The sequence below is a fragment of the Xiphophorus maculatus genome, chromosome 2 (genome assembly GCF_002775205.1).
Source record: "Xiphophorus maculatus strain JP 163 A chromosome 2, X_maculatus-5.0-male, whole genome shotgun sequence".
Taxonomy (NCBI): Eukaryota; Metazoa; Chordata; class Actinopteri; order Cyprinodontiformes; family Poeciliidae; genus Xiphophorus; species Xiphophorus maculatus.
The window spans coordinates 20,735,463-20,748,597 of NC_036444.1; the positions used below are offsets into that span (position 1 = coordinate 20,735,463).

Below are 13,135 nucleotides of genomic sequence, written 5' to 3' on the forward strand. Positions count from 1 at the left end.
AAATGAGGCACGCCGGTGGCACTACCTATGAAGGGTGGCCTCGGTCCTAGACGCAGCCTATCACGGGTTCGAGTCCCGGCCATGTCTTCCCAACTACCCTACCTGTGAGGTAAAGGCCGCTACAGGAAAAATAAAAGAACCTGCTAAAACTGTTAGCACGTTCATGTAATGATAAATGAATCGTTTTAGACTGCCTTTCTCCCAGAATAAACATAGTGTCAGAAAAACCATCTTTCAAACAAATATTTATTCAAAAGTCAAACACTGATCACTTCGGTCCAGTTTCCCCCCCATTATTTGTATCAACTCACTGCGTCGGGGCTCATTTTTCATGTTGCCTCTGAGGTGGAGATGTGAACCTTCAGATCTGGTTGACAACCTTGCAGGTTTCCAGGGGGCTGGTGCCAAGTGTCATTGGGCAAGAGGTGGGGTTGATAGTCCATCACAGGGAAAGACATAGACTTGCAGGACAAACAACTGCACACACACACACACACACACACACACACACACACACACACACACACACACACACAAACATAGGCACACATAAGGGCAATTCAGAAAGAGAGAGAGTTCCCAGAGAGAATATGAACGAACAGGAAAAACATGCAAACTCAACGCAGAAAGACTCCAGGACCTTCAACAATGTTACCTACTGACGCTTTGTTAAAATAGGCAATGTATAATAATAATAATAATAATAATAATAATAATAATAATAATAATAATAATAATAATAATAATACAATCATGATGCAACGAAAACTGTTATCCAGTATTGTGTGACGCACAAACCTTAAACTTCATTCAAACTGCTGATTCAGTTCCAGATATTTTCTGGATTCATTTGATTCCTGTCCTCTTTTGCCCAGCTTTACCGCTGCTGTCTCCTCCACCATTTGATGAATGAACATCCATAACTTGCTGTACATTTATCAATAGGCAGTCTGGGGTGATTGTACTGCAGCATCAGCCTGTGTAGTCCGCTTCAGAGCAGGTTGTTTGCAAACTAGAGATCATAATCATACAAGCAATGCAATTTAACTAAATGAAAAGATGAAAGAGAAAGTTGTTTTCTTTCTTTCACTGTTGCGTCTTAATTTCACCAGGAAATCTGCCAGAAAAGAATCTCAACAAAATTGAAACTTAAGCAGGGAACGATTATTCTGAAGCTTACCCCTGTTGGCACATTAGAAACTTCCAGAAACTATTTTTTTTTCTGTTCAAATTTCTATATCTGAAAAGACATAATTGTCATTTTCAACAGATTAACGAGCACAATGTCTCTGCCTGCTGGACCGCAAGGTTTTCATCATGTTATATAATTCAATGTAAAGAAAAGTTTCTTTCTGTTTTGATCACTTATCTGTAGTGTCAAATAGGTCTGGGCAGATAAAGCTTCTTCAACACATTATGCATCACATAAAACTGCTGGAAAATGTTTCACTTGATGAAGCTGTAAGTGCTCAACAGTGCCCCCTGCTGATCAAAAGCTAAATGTGATTACAATAAATTGTCAAAAGTCTCATCGTCACTTGCTGGATGGTTAAATCTTTGAAGTTGTTGCTTTCTGGAGATCTGAATCCACACGAGTATAAATTTATCTTTAATACATGTATTTCCGATATATTTAGAGCGAGTAGGGCTAAATAACTCATCAAAGTACCCTAGACTACAGGTGTTTAACTGCAAATATAAATGAAATATATATTTTTTATAAACCTATGTTTTAGGTTGCCCTGCTTTGTTCCACACCTTTTCTTAAATGGATTGCGATTTGCATTAGCATACACTTGATGAAATAACCCAAACGTCTAAATATACATTGCAATATAAACTGTAATGTTTTCTTAACTTGTTACCTGAAATTAATATGATTAGAGTGTAGATCAGGGGTCCCCAAACTTTCTCCTGTGAGGGCCACATAACTTGTCCCTTCTCTGATGGGGGGCCGGGGTCAGTTTGTAACAGAAAAAGTGTGACGATTGTAAGAGTGCTAAACATAAAAATGTATTGTTTTTCAGAAAGCACAATCAAATAACCTTTTCTGGATTCTTCAGAGAACAAAAGTCAGGAAATAACACTATTTATGAAATAAATAATAACCAAATAACACTGGGTTCTCCACATAAAAAAAGGGTTAGGGTCAATTATATGCATGTATAAAATAGTTACTAACTAGTAGTTAATAATAAATAAAGTTCATTACTAAGGAACATTTATTTTATTGCAAAAGTCCAACTTATCAAATAAAAATGCACATATATGAAAATACTCTGGTATTGTTCAGGGGGCTGGACCAAATGTGGAGGCGGGCCGCATCTGGCCCGCGGGCCGTAGTTTGGGGACCACTGGTATAGAGACATCGGGTGTGTGGAGAGTGTGGGGCATGTTTAAGATTTCCATGCTGCTCTGCATTATGACTCCCTGACAGAACTGGCTTACAGTATCCAAGTATATATTCAATTTAGTTCTCTGTGTTGTTGTGTTATTGTTATTATTACACCCCAGAATTTATTTAACGTTTACTGCCTGAATTAATTTACAAGTACATAAAAACATAAACTTCTTGTATTTTTGCTGTTATGGAGATATTTCACTAAATTTGGATAGCTGGAGTACAACAAACATAATAGATTTAAATGTACATATTTAGGATGTACATTGGAAAATTTGGCATATAACCAAACATGCATCTCTGCACATAACAGCAACTGTTGTTTGACTTGTGGTGCTGCCCAGAGCAACACGCCTTGTTTGTATTAAAAACTACCACCTTCATAGAGCCTTTATGCTATTAACACCTTTACAGTAAAGCAGGTCAAAACTAGTAAAAAATGGATAAATGGTTTGTTGGGTGAAGTAAAGTCAGGGTAATCCACGAACAGTGCTTTTCAGAGGTGGGTAATAACTAGTTACATTTACGTGAATAACCTTTTGGGGAATTAAATACTTTTAGGTAGTGTTCTATATCGTACTTTCACTTTTGCTTGAATGATATTATAAAGTATTGCTACTCTTACTTGAGTAGAAATGAAGAACAAACATGTTTTAACCAAAAATGCACCAGACACAAATCAACAGTTTATCTTAAAGTGAGACTGCAGTCTACAAACTGTTATTTTCAGTCTTTTCTGTTATATATATATATATATATATATACAGTACAGACCAAAAGTTTGGACACACCTTTTAATTCAATGAGTTTCCTTTATTTTCATGACTATTGACATTGTAGATTCACACTGAAGGCATCAAAACTATGAATAACACATGTGGAAATATGCACTAAACAAAAAAAGTGTAAAACAACTGAAAATAGCCCTTATATTCTAGTTTCTTCAAAGTAGCAACCTTTTGCTGTGATTACTGCTTTGCACACACTCTGCATTTTCTTGATGAGCTTCAAGAGGTCGTCACCTGAAATGGTTTTCACTTCATAGGTGCCCTGTCAGGTTAATAAGTGGGATTTCTTGCCTTATAAATAGTCATGAAAATAAAGAAAACCCATTGAATTAGAAGGTGTGTCCAAACTTTTGGTCTGTACTGTATATATATAAATATAAAAGTGTTTCTTCTGCCTAAATTTTTTAATTATGTTATTTATTTTTGTAATATTTTTTCATTTTTAAAAAAAAACAGCATTTATGTTTAGGTTTTCGTCTGTTTCTCTTTGTCTACTCTTTTGAGTCATTTCTTGGATGGCTGCTTTTTTTTTACTTTTACTTGAGTAAAAAAAAAAAATACACTGAATTAGCGCTACTCTTACCTCAGTACAACTTTTGGCTACATTACCTACTTCGGTTCTGACACTTGGAAAAATAAATCACCAGATTTTTTTGTCCCGTTGTAATTGCGGCAGCTTGAAGCCAACGAGGCGTTCCTGAAGGCATCACAACGCTACCGGTGATGTCAGTTCACGGACGGTAGGAGTTTCCGCCAGCGTGTGTGCCGACAGAGAGTAGGCCCACTGCTGGCCGTCGAGGAGGGGAGGAAACGTGTGTTTACACAGACGGCTAACTGCCTGGGGAATCGTAGGGGAGAGGAAGTCAGCCGGCTCTGCGTCTGCCTGCTCCAACTTCCTGCTCAGAAAAAGAAAAAGCCCAGGATCCGATTTCAGTCCAGCACAACCGTGCAGACCAGGAGTCAGCATGGAAAAACAAGGGATCACGCAGTCTTCGACGTAAAGTTTCGCGGAGTGAAGAGACCCAGCCGGAGATCGCAGGTAAAGTGAATCAAAACTGGCGTTTCTTGACACAAAAGGGGTCTTTGTTGGCTATCGGGAGGTCTGCAGAGACGGGAACAATGCAGGGTGAGAAGTTCCAGCGGTGCTTATTGCCCACTTTGTTAGAAAGTGTCGCGGCTACGAGCTTCTGCTTCTTGGTGAACTTCCTTTAGAAATACTTTTCTAAGAGTTTCAGGCTGTGAAAGTAGAGATTCGAGTCGGACACGGTGCCTTCTTCCGGTCCGAGCAACATCTTGAAAATGAGTCAGTGGGGCAGGAGGATGAAGCAGACCTCCGTGGGTGAGTACATACACCCTCTGGAGCAGGGGTGGGCACTCCTGGTCCTCGAGGGCCGGTGTCCTGCAACTCTTAGATGTCTCCCTGGTCCAACACACCTGAATCCAACAGCTGAATCTCCTCCTAAGTGCAGTCAAGTTCTCCAGAGTCCTGTTAACGACCTCATTATTTGACTCAGGTGTGTTGAAGTAGAGATGCATCTAAAAGTTGCAGGACACCGGCCCTCGAGGACCAGGAGTGCCCACCCCTGCTCTGGAGGCTCTCTAAAGTGGAGCTCGGGACTTGACTCTCCTAAAGACCTCCACGGCGCTCCGGGAAGCTTTTCAGAGGGCTTCTGACTGCGTTTTTCCACCGACTGTGAACAGGAAGAGAGCAGATTTGGTCATGGCCAAGTAATGTCTGCATACACCATCTAATCTCATTAGGAGTTTCCGTTCAGCCAACACACTGCGTGGCTTTGTGTTCACTGAGAAAGACCTCTTCTTCATCCGAGCATCAGCAGCAGGACTCCTCATCTTCACCTCCTCCTCCCCCCCAAACAAAACCCCAGCAGAGATGTTCCTAGAAAGAGCAGGAACATGTCTCCAGATCTCCAGGCTCGCTCTAGGTTAGCACCATTCTCTTATGTCAGTCATGTTGTGAGGCTTGTGCATCAGGAAGTGCAGCATCTTCGGCCCTACAGGCGTTTCAGCTCGCTGGCCCTGAACGAACAAGCTTCACTTTGTCTTTGTCTAACAGCCCAGGTTCAGAGCAGGTCACTGGGTGGACCTGAGGAGACGGGACAATGATGTGATCTTTTGACCTTCTCCCTCTGGGATTGGAGTGGGAAGTGTGGCCGGATCAGGGAAACGCACCCCTGCTGTGAGATCCCCTCACCTCACCATTTGTCCTTGGAAGTAGAATAGGAGGAAGTCCTGACTTTGACAGGTTTGTGGTTTCACATGGCAGACAGGAGACTCTGGGGCAAAAAGCTTGTGTCGGAAAACCGGTCCCAGTCCTATTTGGACGGTGAAAAAAAAAAAAGCTTCTCTCTTGTCACAGTTTTTCACTTGTTGCTTCTCAGATAGCATAATTGTTAAATCAATCTGTGTAAACAGTGGCTTTTTAACATTTTGGCATCTTATAACCCCAAACTCCAGTGCATTTTGCAGGACCTTAAATGAATAGAACTGTGGAAAGGTTGTCAGGTTTAAAGTTGTCAATAGTCTATCGACCAGGAGAAGAAAGGCGAGACTGAAGGTCTGCATTACTTTCTCTTTAAACACCATCCACACGGTGAAAAATGGTGGCGGCACCATCATGCTGTGTGAATGGCGTTCCTAAACAGGGATTGGGAAGCTGGTTAGAGTTGATGGGAAGATTGACGAAGGCTGAACAAACGTTCAAGAGCCAGCTGGACAACTCAAAAACACCCGGCCATAGCTGCAATGGAACGGTCTATAGGTCGAAGCTCGTTCATGTGTTAGAATGGCCTAATCAAAGTTCCTAGTCTCTAAATGTGTAAAGTTGGTAAAGAAATACCCTGAAATACATACCATTATTCAGCTGAGTTACAATCCATTATCAATACACCAGTTTATTATTTTCTTATAAACCCCGAACATATTTACTCTGTAACACAAAACCAATCGATCCTCTGTTGCTTATCTGCTAACAAATTGATAATTTGAGCTCCACATTTGTGAGAACTAGATAAAAAAAAAAAAGAATAAAAAGAAAGTAAAATGGATGCAGGATTTTTAATCCGGTCAAGTTGTTGGGGACAGAAAGCTCCTAGTCGGCAGACAGGAGCTCGGAGGCTGCACATTCCTCCATTAAAGGAATAACCCACCCTGGGCCCGTCATGCTTCCTGTGGAGAGAGGGCCAGGTTGAACCGCAGCATATTTCTGGCTTGAGCTGTTGTTCCTGCTTGTATTTTTTTTCTCTCCCCTGCTGCTGCTGCTACATTACACCATATTCTTTTACACACACTGTTCTATTCATGACGGCTTGCGCTCAGACGGCCCGTCTCCTCACCCTCCCCCCCCCCAGACACACACACACACACACACACAAGATTCAGTCTGCATGCGGCTAAGCCGTGTTGGCAGGAATACATTTGAATCAGAAAGTGAGAGTGATGCGAGTGAAAGTGTTGCCTTCCGCTGGCTGCAGGTATGGACAGCGCCATCACCCTGTGGCAGTTCCTGCTGCAGCTGCTGCTCGACCAGAGCCACAAGCACCTGATTTGCTGGACGTCCACGGACGGCGAGTTCAAGCTCCTCAAGTCGGAGGAGGTGGCCAAGCTGTGGGGGCTGCGCAAGAACAAGACCAACATGAACTACGACAAGCTGAGCAGAGCCCTGCGCTACTACTACGACAAGGTTATTCCAGCCAATCATGAGCCGCTTACCTCTTCCTATGCAACAGTCTGACTAATTGTTCCCCTGCAGTTTTTTTTCTTTCTTTTTTAGCTGAAAATTGCACTAAAAGATGGTAGTTTCTAGAAAATACTCTTTACTTCCTACTTCCTCTTAGGTTGCATTCACACCATTCCTGTTTAGTCTGCTTTAATCCAACTCTAGTTCGTTTTCTCGGAAAGTTTGATTCGTTTGAATGCGTAATCGAACTCTGATGCAGATCTGGTCCATCTATAAAGGTGTTTTCACACCTGATAGTCCGGGAGACTCGGTTCGATTTGGGACCAAAATTGCAACATTTGTTGCATTTTCACTTTTGCACTACACTGTGTAAAACAAATTAAATCGTTTGAAAAACCCGTTCTGTGCAAATGGACCCTTGGTCACCAATTGAACCGAGTCTACCGAACTATCGACTGATGCAGTTGACGCTGTAATGAAACTTCAGCCACTTTCTCTTCATTGTTGCTAATGTTTGTGTTGCAGAACATCATCAAAAAGGTGATCGGCCAGAAGTTTGTCTATAAGTTTGTGTCCTTTCCTGAGATCCTGAAGATGGATCCGCAGGCGGTGGAGATGGGCTTGGCCTCTGGAAGGTTTCCCCTCCAAGAGGGAGACGCGCCTGAGCTGGACGTGGAGACGGAAGAGGAGGAGGACAGTGAGGAGGAGGTCCAAAGGAGGACCCTCGCAGCCTTGGAGGCACAGCAGTGCCAAAGGGACTACCTCCACTCAGGCCTCTACTCGTCCTTCAGAATTAGCTCCTTGCAGAGGAGCCTGTGCGAGCGCCAGGACGAGCCGCGCTCCGTCATCCGCTTCGGTGCCAACACCGGCGGGAGGAGCTCCCCTCCCTCCGTCAAGTCAGAATCCTACGCCTCCCCCACGGCATCCAGACTCCCCTCACACTCCCACTCTCCGTCCTCCTCGCCGCACACCCAGCCCAGACGAAGCTGGAGCCCCGCCGACGAGGAAGAGGACTCGGAGGACTCGGACCAGAACCCTCAGCCGCTCAATCTCTCCTCTGGGCACAGGGAGCGAGCCCTGCAGCCTCCTGAGAAGAGGAGCAGCAGCAGTGGGAGGAGTAGCAGCGGGGACCAAGGGGATGAACTTCCACCCAAAAGCAAAAAGCCGAAAGCTTTGGAGATCTCCAGCCCGTCCCTGCTCCTGGCGGGGAGCGACATCGGCTCCATCGCCCTCAACAGCCCAGCGCTGCCATCCGGCTCCCTCACTCCTGCCTTCTTCACCGCACAGGTGAGGCGCTTATCTCAGTCACGCACAGCTATCTTAAAAAGTCCCATCAGGAAGCTCAATATGTGGGAAAAAAAGCAACACCATTTCCTTGTTTCTAGATGCGAGTCACTGGCTTAAGAATGATGGGAAAACCCTGAGTCTGTTACGTTAGACTCCTAAGGTGTTTTCCACCCTCAAGGGGATCAAATGCTCAGACAGAAGTGACACAAGCAGCTACAACATTAAACCCACGGACAGGTGAAGCAAACGGAACAGTCAGCGGATCAAAACTGAATCCCTCTAAATCGTTCCGGACCAAAGGTCCCGCTTCCTGTCAGTCACTTTAGATGAAGCTAAACATAGTCAGAAAGGTGTTTTGATGATGCGGCTGCTGAGTGTTGTATGAGGTGAACCGGGCTCTGAATCTACCTTCACCTCTAACATGCCACAACATGTTGCCACACCCTTCTCTTTCCCACTCTCCGCACCAGTAGTCAAACCGGATTCTGTCACTTTCTTCCAGCCGAAAGCGGTCCAGCTCATAAATCACGAAAACACAAGAAAGCGGTTCCCGTCTTAACGGATGTTCTGATCAAACTTTTCCTGGCTCATATCCATTTCCAGGTTTTCGCTGAAGTCCGCCCTGCTAATTCCAGTTTTGACGGACCTAGGAGAGAAAATAAATGCTACAGATGTGAATTTAGCACAAAATGAAATGATTTACTAGGTTATTACCTTGTACTATCAAAGGGATTTTCCTCCAACATAAAAAAGTGCATCATAGTACATTTTGTGTTCATAGATCAAAGTTTACGGGAGTTCGTAGTATTCATGCATTTAATGACTAAGATAAAATGTCAGATTTTTCAGTGTTGGACCCAGCTGAAAGCATTTACAGCCAACTAATCCCTGAGAGCAGCAGATCTTTGCAGTGCTTTAAGAGTCCTTAATAGATCCAGATTACACTCATTCACCGCAAGCTATTTTTTATTTTTATTTTCCTTTGTTGTTCTATTTTTGTCACTAAAACCTCTCAGTAGATAAAAGGAATTGAAACAAACAAAAAAAAAATTCTCTTACAAAATGTCATAATTTAAGTAGTACAATTTATTAAGCTTTTTGATATATATATATATATATCAAATACCATAAATAAATTTTAAAATAAAATTGATCAAACTATTGTACAGGTTAATCCAAGTTCATTAAATAACATGCTTAAATTTATCAAGTAGATTAAATATGACTTGTATTATAAAGTTAGTTAAGTATAATAAGATATTTACTAGGTACGTATAAATGTAATTTATTAAGTAAATACAAACTAGTTAAAAAAAATGTAATTTAATTAAATGGGATTCTTAAGTTATTAAATTGGTTAAAAATGAGTTTCAGACGAGTCAGAAAAGGCATTCAGTAAGTATTTTATAAATTTACTGTGTCTGATTTGTCGCCATATTTAGGATTTTTCAGACTGCAAAAAATCGGCATCGGCCTAAATCGTAATCGGCAGGTCAGAAAATTGCAATCGGTGCACCTGTAGTTAAAACTAATTAAGAAGAAGAAGAATCTCATTGAATATTCTGACAACCTGCTTTTTCCCAGAAAAAAGGGAAGCAATTTTGCGTGGTGACATAAATGTTTACACCAACACAGATTGATTTAACGACCGTTTGTCCTTTTTTTTTTTTTCCAAAGAGGTGTGTAATATGCTTCTTAGAAAATGCTGTGCTACAGGTGAGGAGCCCTTGTAGCAACAGGTCTGTTTCTGAGTCAAATATCAGTCACATTTTCATTTAAAATGTCAGCTCGCTCATAAATAATGGAAACCTACTAAATTAGCTGCCTCATGACCCGACAAGTCACTCTATGATGCTCATGTTCTCTATATTTGTTAAAGGTGGCACACTTTTGGATTGTGGCAAAAATCCAGACTCGGTTCTGCATCAGCTAATATTTGATCATCCGTTTTAAATAACAACGTATTTACTTTGGAGGCCTTTTTTTTAAAAAAAAAAAAATAAAGATTATGCAACACCGGCATTAAGAAAGGTATTAATAGTTTTCCAGCCCGCTGTCTGTTTACGGGTGAGGAAATCAGAGGAAAAACAAGCAGTTTACTGAAATCTTCAGCAAGTGGGGCTGTAAAAGAGCAGAGGGGGGTGGAGGGGTGGTCCCTAAGCGATGCCATATGCTCCAATAATTCCATTAATAATGGGAGCAGGGCTGGGTCCGTCCTCTGCAGCTCTGGCTCACGTCGCTGAGGTGACACAGGGAGAGAAGTGTGTGTGTGTGTGTGTGTGTGTGTAGGGGGGGAGGGGAATAGATGTAGAAATTGATTTCATATGTTTTCTTTCTTAAGGATCAATGCCCCCCACTACCCCCCAAAAGCCCCCTGTATTCAGGAGGAGAAACCACAGACTTCCTTCCTGCCCCCTCAGTTTGTTTTTCCAAACGCCAAAGCGCATCCATTTACCGTTTCAGCATGTTTCACATTACTGAAACCTCTCAGAGCAACGTTTTCCCAACTCCGTTTCCCCTTCAGTCTTGGGGAAAACATTTTTTTTTTATTATTATTATTTTTATTTACCGGTCTAATCCCTCATACGTTTTGGACTTCTCGCTCACAGACTCCGTCGGGTTTGCTGCTGGCTCACAGTCCGCTGCTGTCGGGGATCCACTTCTGGAGCAGCCTGAGCCCCGTCGCCCCGCTCAGCCCCGCCCGGCTGCAGGGCCACGGCTCCCTCTTCCAGGTAAGAGCTGCGGCGCATGTGGGTGTGGCGCCGATAAGCGGAAGATAAAAGGGGCCAAAAGTAGCAGAAGAGAACAACAGAAGGTGCAACACAGAGAGTAATTATTTACTGGAAGCTCTTTAAAAAAAAAGACAAAGGAGGAAGTGGCATGCTGGTAAAACACGTGCTTCTGCAAAAAAAAAAAAAAAGTTGGTTAAGATTTTGCTTTTCAGCAGAACTTTGATTATAAATGCTTTTTAAAAAGAAGATTTCCAGTACGTTTTATTTTTTGTTATTTGCAAAGCGGCACACACCGAGAGTTGAGAGACATGCTCAGACTTTGGAAGCGGGTCTTGCAGAGGTGTCCTGTTTCAGAGCTTGTGAGAGGGAGAGGAAATCCTGTGAATACTTCCTGTTTGAGCCCAGGGGAGCCAGGCTGAACAGGGTGGACTGGTTTGAGAGCTGCTCCTCATTTATGAAACACACACACACACCGAAGACACCATCTCTTCAGGCACACACAGATATAACACGGTGGATAATGTTTTGAACAAATAATACACAAACTCCTCATTCTGATGTGGAGCTTTAGGGTTACCGAGACGAAAAGGAAGAGGAACAATAAATAAAAAATTAAAGAGGAAGGAAAAAAAAAAAAAACAGGAAAGCAGAGCAGTGACAATGCTGCAGTTCCTTACCGGAAAGCAGCCACCCGCTAACTCGCAGCCTCGTCTCTCTCTTCCCTCCACAGTTCCCCAGCCTAATCAACGGACACATGCCTGTCCCCCTCCCAAACCTGGAAGGAACACCCTCCTCCCTGCTCCTGTCCCCCGCCACCCACAAATCCTGATCCAGGGACTGTGAAAGAAAGAAACACCGAGCATCATCGTTTAAAGTTTCTCAGTTGTCTGTTTGCGGTCGAGTTCATGTTCAAATTCAGCTTAAAAAAAAAAAACAAACAACAAAAACAGTAAAGAGACGTGACCTCACTCCTTTTTGCACTTGAGTTGCTCCAGATTCTAGTTGTTGAAAGCACTTGGTAAAAAGCCATACAGCAGGACGTCAGAGACGTCTGTGGTAGAGGAACAGCACATTTTATCCACGGACAGGCTCATTCTCTGCAGAAACTTTTTGTTTGTTTGTTTTTTTAAATCTTGTACAAACATTATTTTTCTCCTCTTTACAAGGTGAAACTGCTGGTTTCACCAATGTGGTAATGTAATGTATGCACTATGCTTTCCTGATAGTACCAGCTGTGCCTTATTGTCTTTTTTTTTTTTTTTTACGTTATTACAAAATCTTTTAAATGAAGACGAGATTTCTGATCAATAGAAAATTTGTAACAGTTATGTACTTTTTTTAATACTGGACTTGGCATACAGTTATGCATTCTGTATATGTTTTGTATTGTAAAAAATGTCATTTCCAATAAATAAGGCATTGAATGCGTGAAAACGTAAGGTTTCTATTTTAACAGCCTTCTGAAAGTATTCGTTCTCTGTTGTCCTACATAGAGATTTTAGGCAATGATTAGGAATTGGAAGGAAAATGAAACATGGTTTGCAACTTTTCCTTTTTTTTTTTTACATATAAAATATGAGAAGTCTAACATGCGTCTCTGAACTAGATTAAATTAATCTAGTTCAGAAGAAAACTGCTTGCAGGGCCGGCCCAAGCCTCCATGGGGCCCTAAGCGAAATGTGGTTTTGGGGCCCTCTAGTTCTGCTAACAACATGGACTGGCTGCAATCAGCAGCCCGATCATTAGATCATTCACACACCTGCTATAAACCTACTGCATCTCTGACAGTGCTGTTTACATTATATACATGAATAATATAGGATGCATTTATTGGCCAACTGATTTATCCACCAGTTGATTTCTGGGCGCCGATTTCCTTAATTTTGGGGGATTGTGATCTGCCGATACTTAAATGTGAAGCCCATCTTAATCCTGTACCTGATCTTCGTCAGCAAAGGTTTATAAATCATCTCTGTCCTCTTCTGCTCTGCAGTGAGAGGTTTGACTGACAGACCGGCCCGCCAGGTCGGGTCTGAACGTTTACACTTACCAATATTCAGCCCACTGTTGCCAGCTCAGTGACTTTCTTGCTATATTTAGCAACATTTCAGCCAAAAAAAAAAATTCATTTCAGCCAAAATCAAAATCGGCAAATCAGGCTTTTTAAAGATCGGTAACCAGGGATCGGCCAGAAAACTGCAATCGGTGCAGCTCTACACACATATTCATG

At 42.4% G+C, this 13,135-nt stretch overlaps 1 protein-coding gene across 1 annotated transcript; it reads left to right on the forward strand.

Annotated features, from left to right (window-relative positions):
• Positions 1-3,919: 3,919 nt before the first annotated feature.
• On the forward strand, positions 3,920-12,334 carry LOC102228608 (ETS domain-containing protein Elk-3). Its single transcript, XM_005796290.2, has 5 exons — positions 3,920-4,228; positions 6,681-6,889; positions 7,412-8,173; positions 10,783-10,905; positions 11,636-12,334. Exons 2-5 carry the CDS (start codon positions 6,683-6,685, stop codon positions 11,732-11,734), a joined length of 1,191 nt encoding a protein of 396 aa, XP_005796347.2. The 5' UTR covers positions 3,920-4,228; positions 6,681-6,682; the 3' UTR covers positions 11,735-12,334.
• Positions 12,335-13,135: the final 801 nt, after the last annotated feature.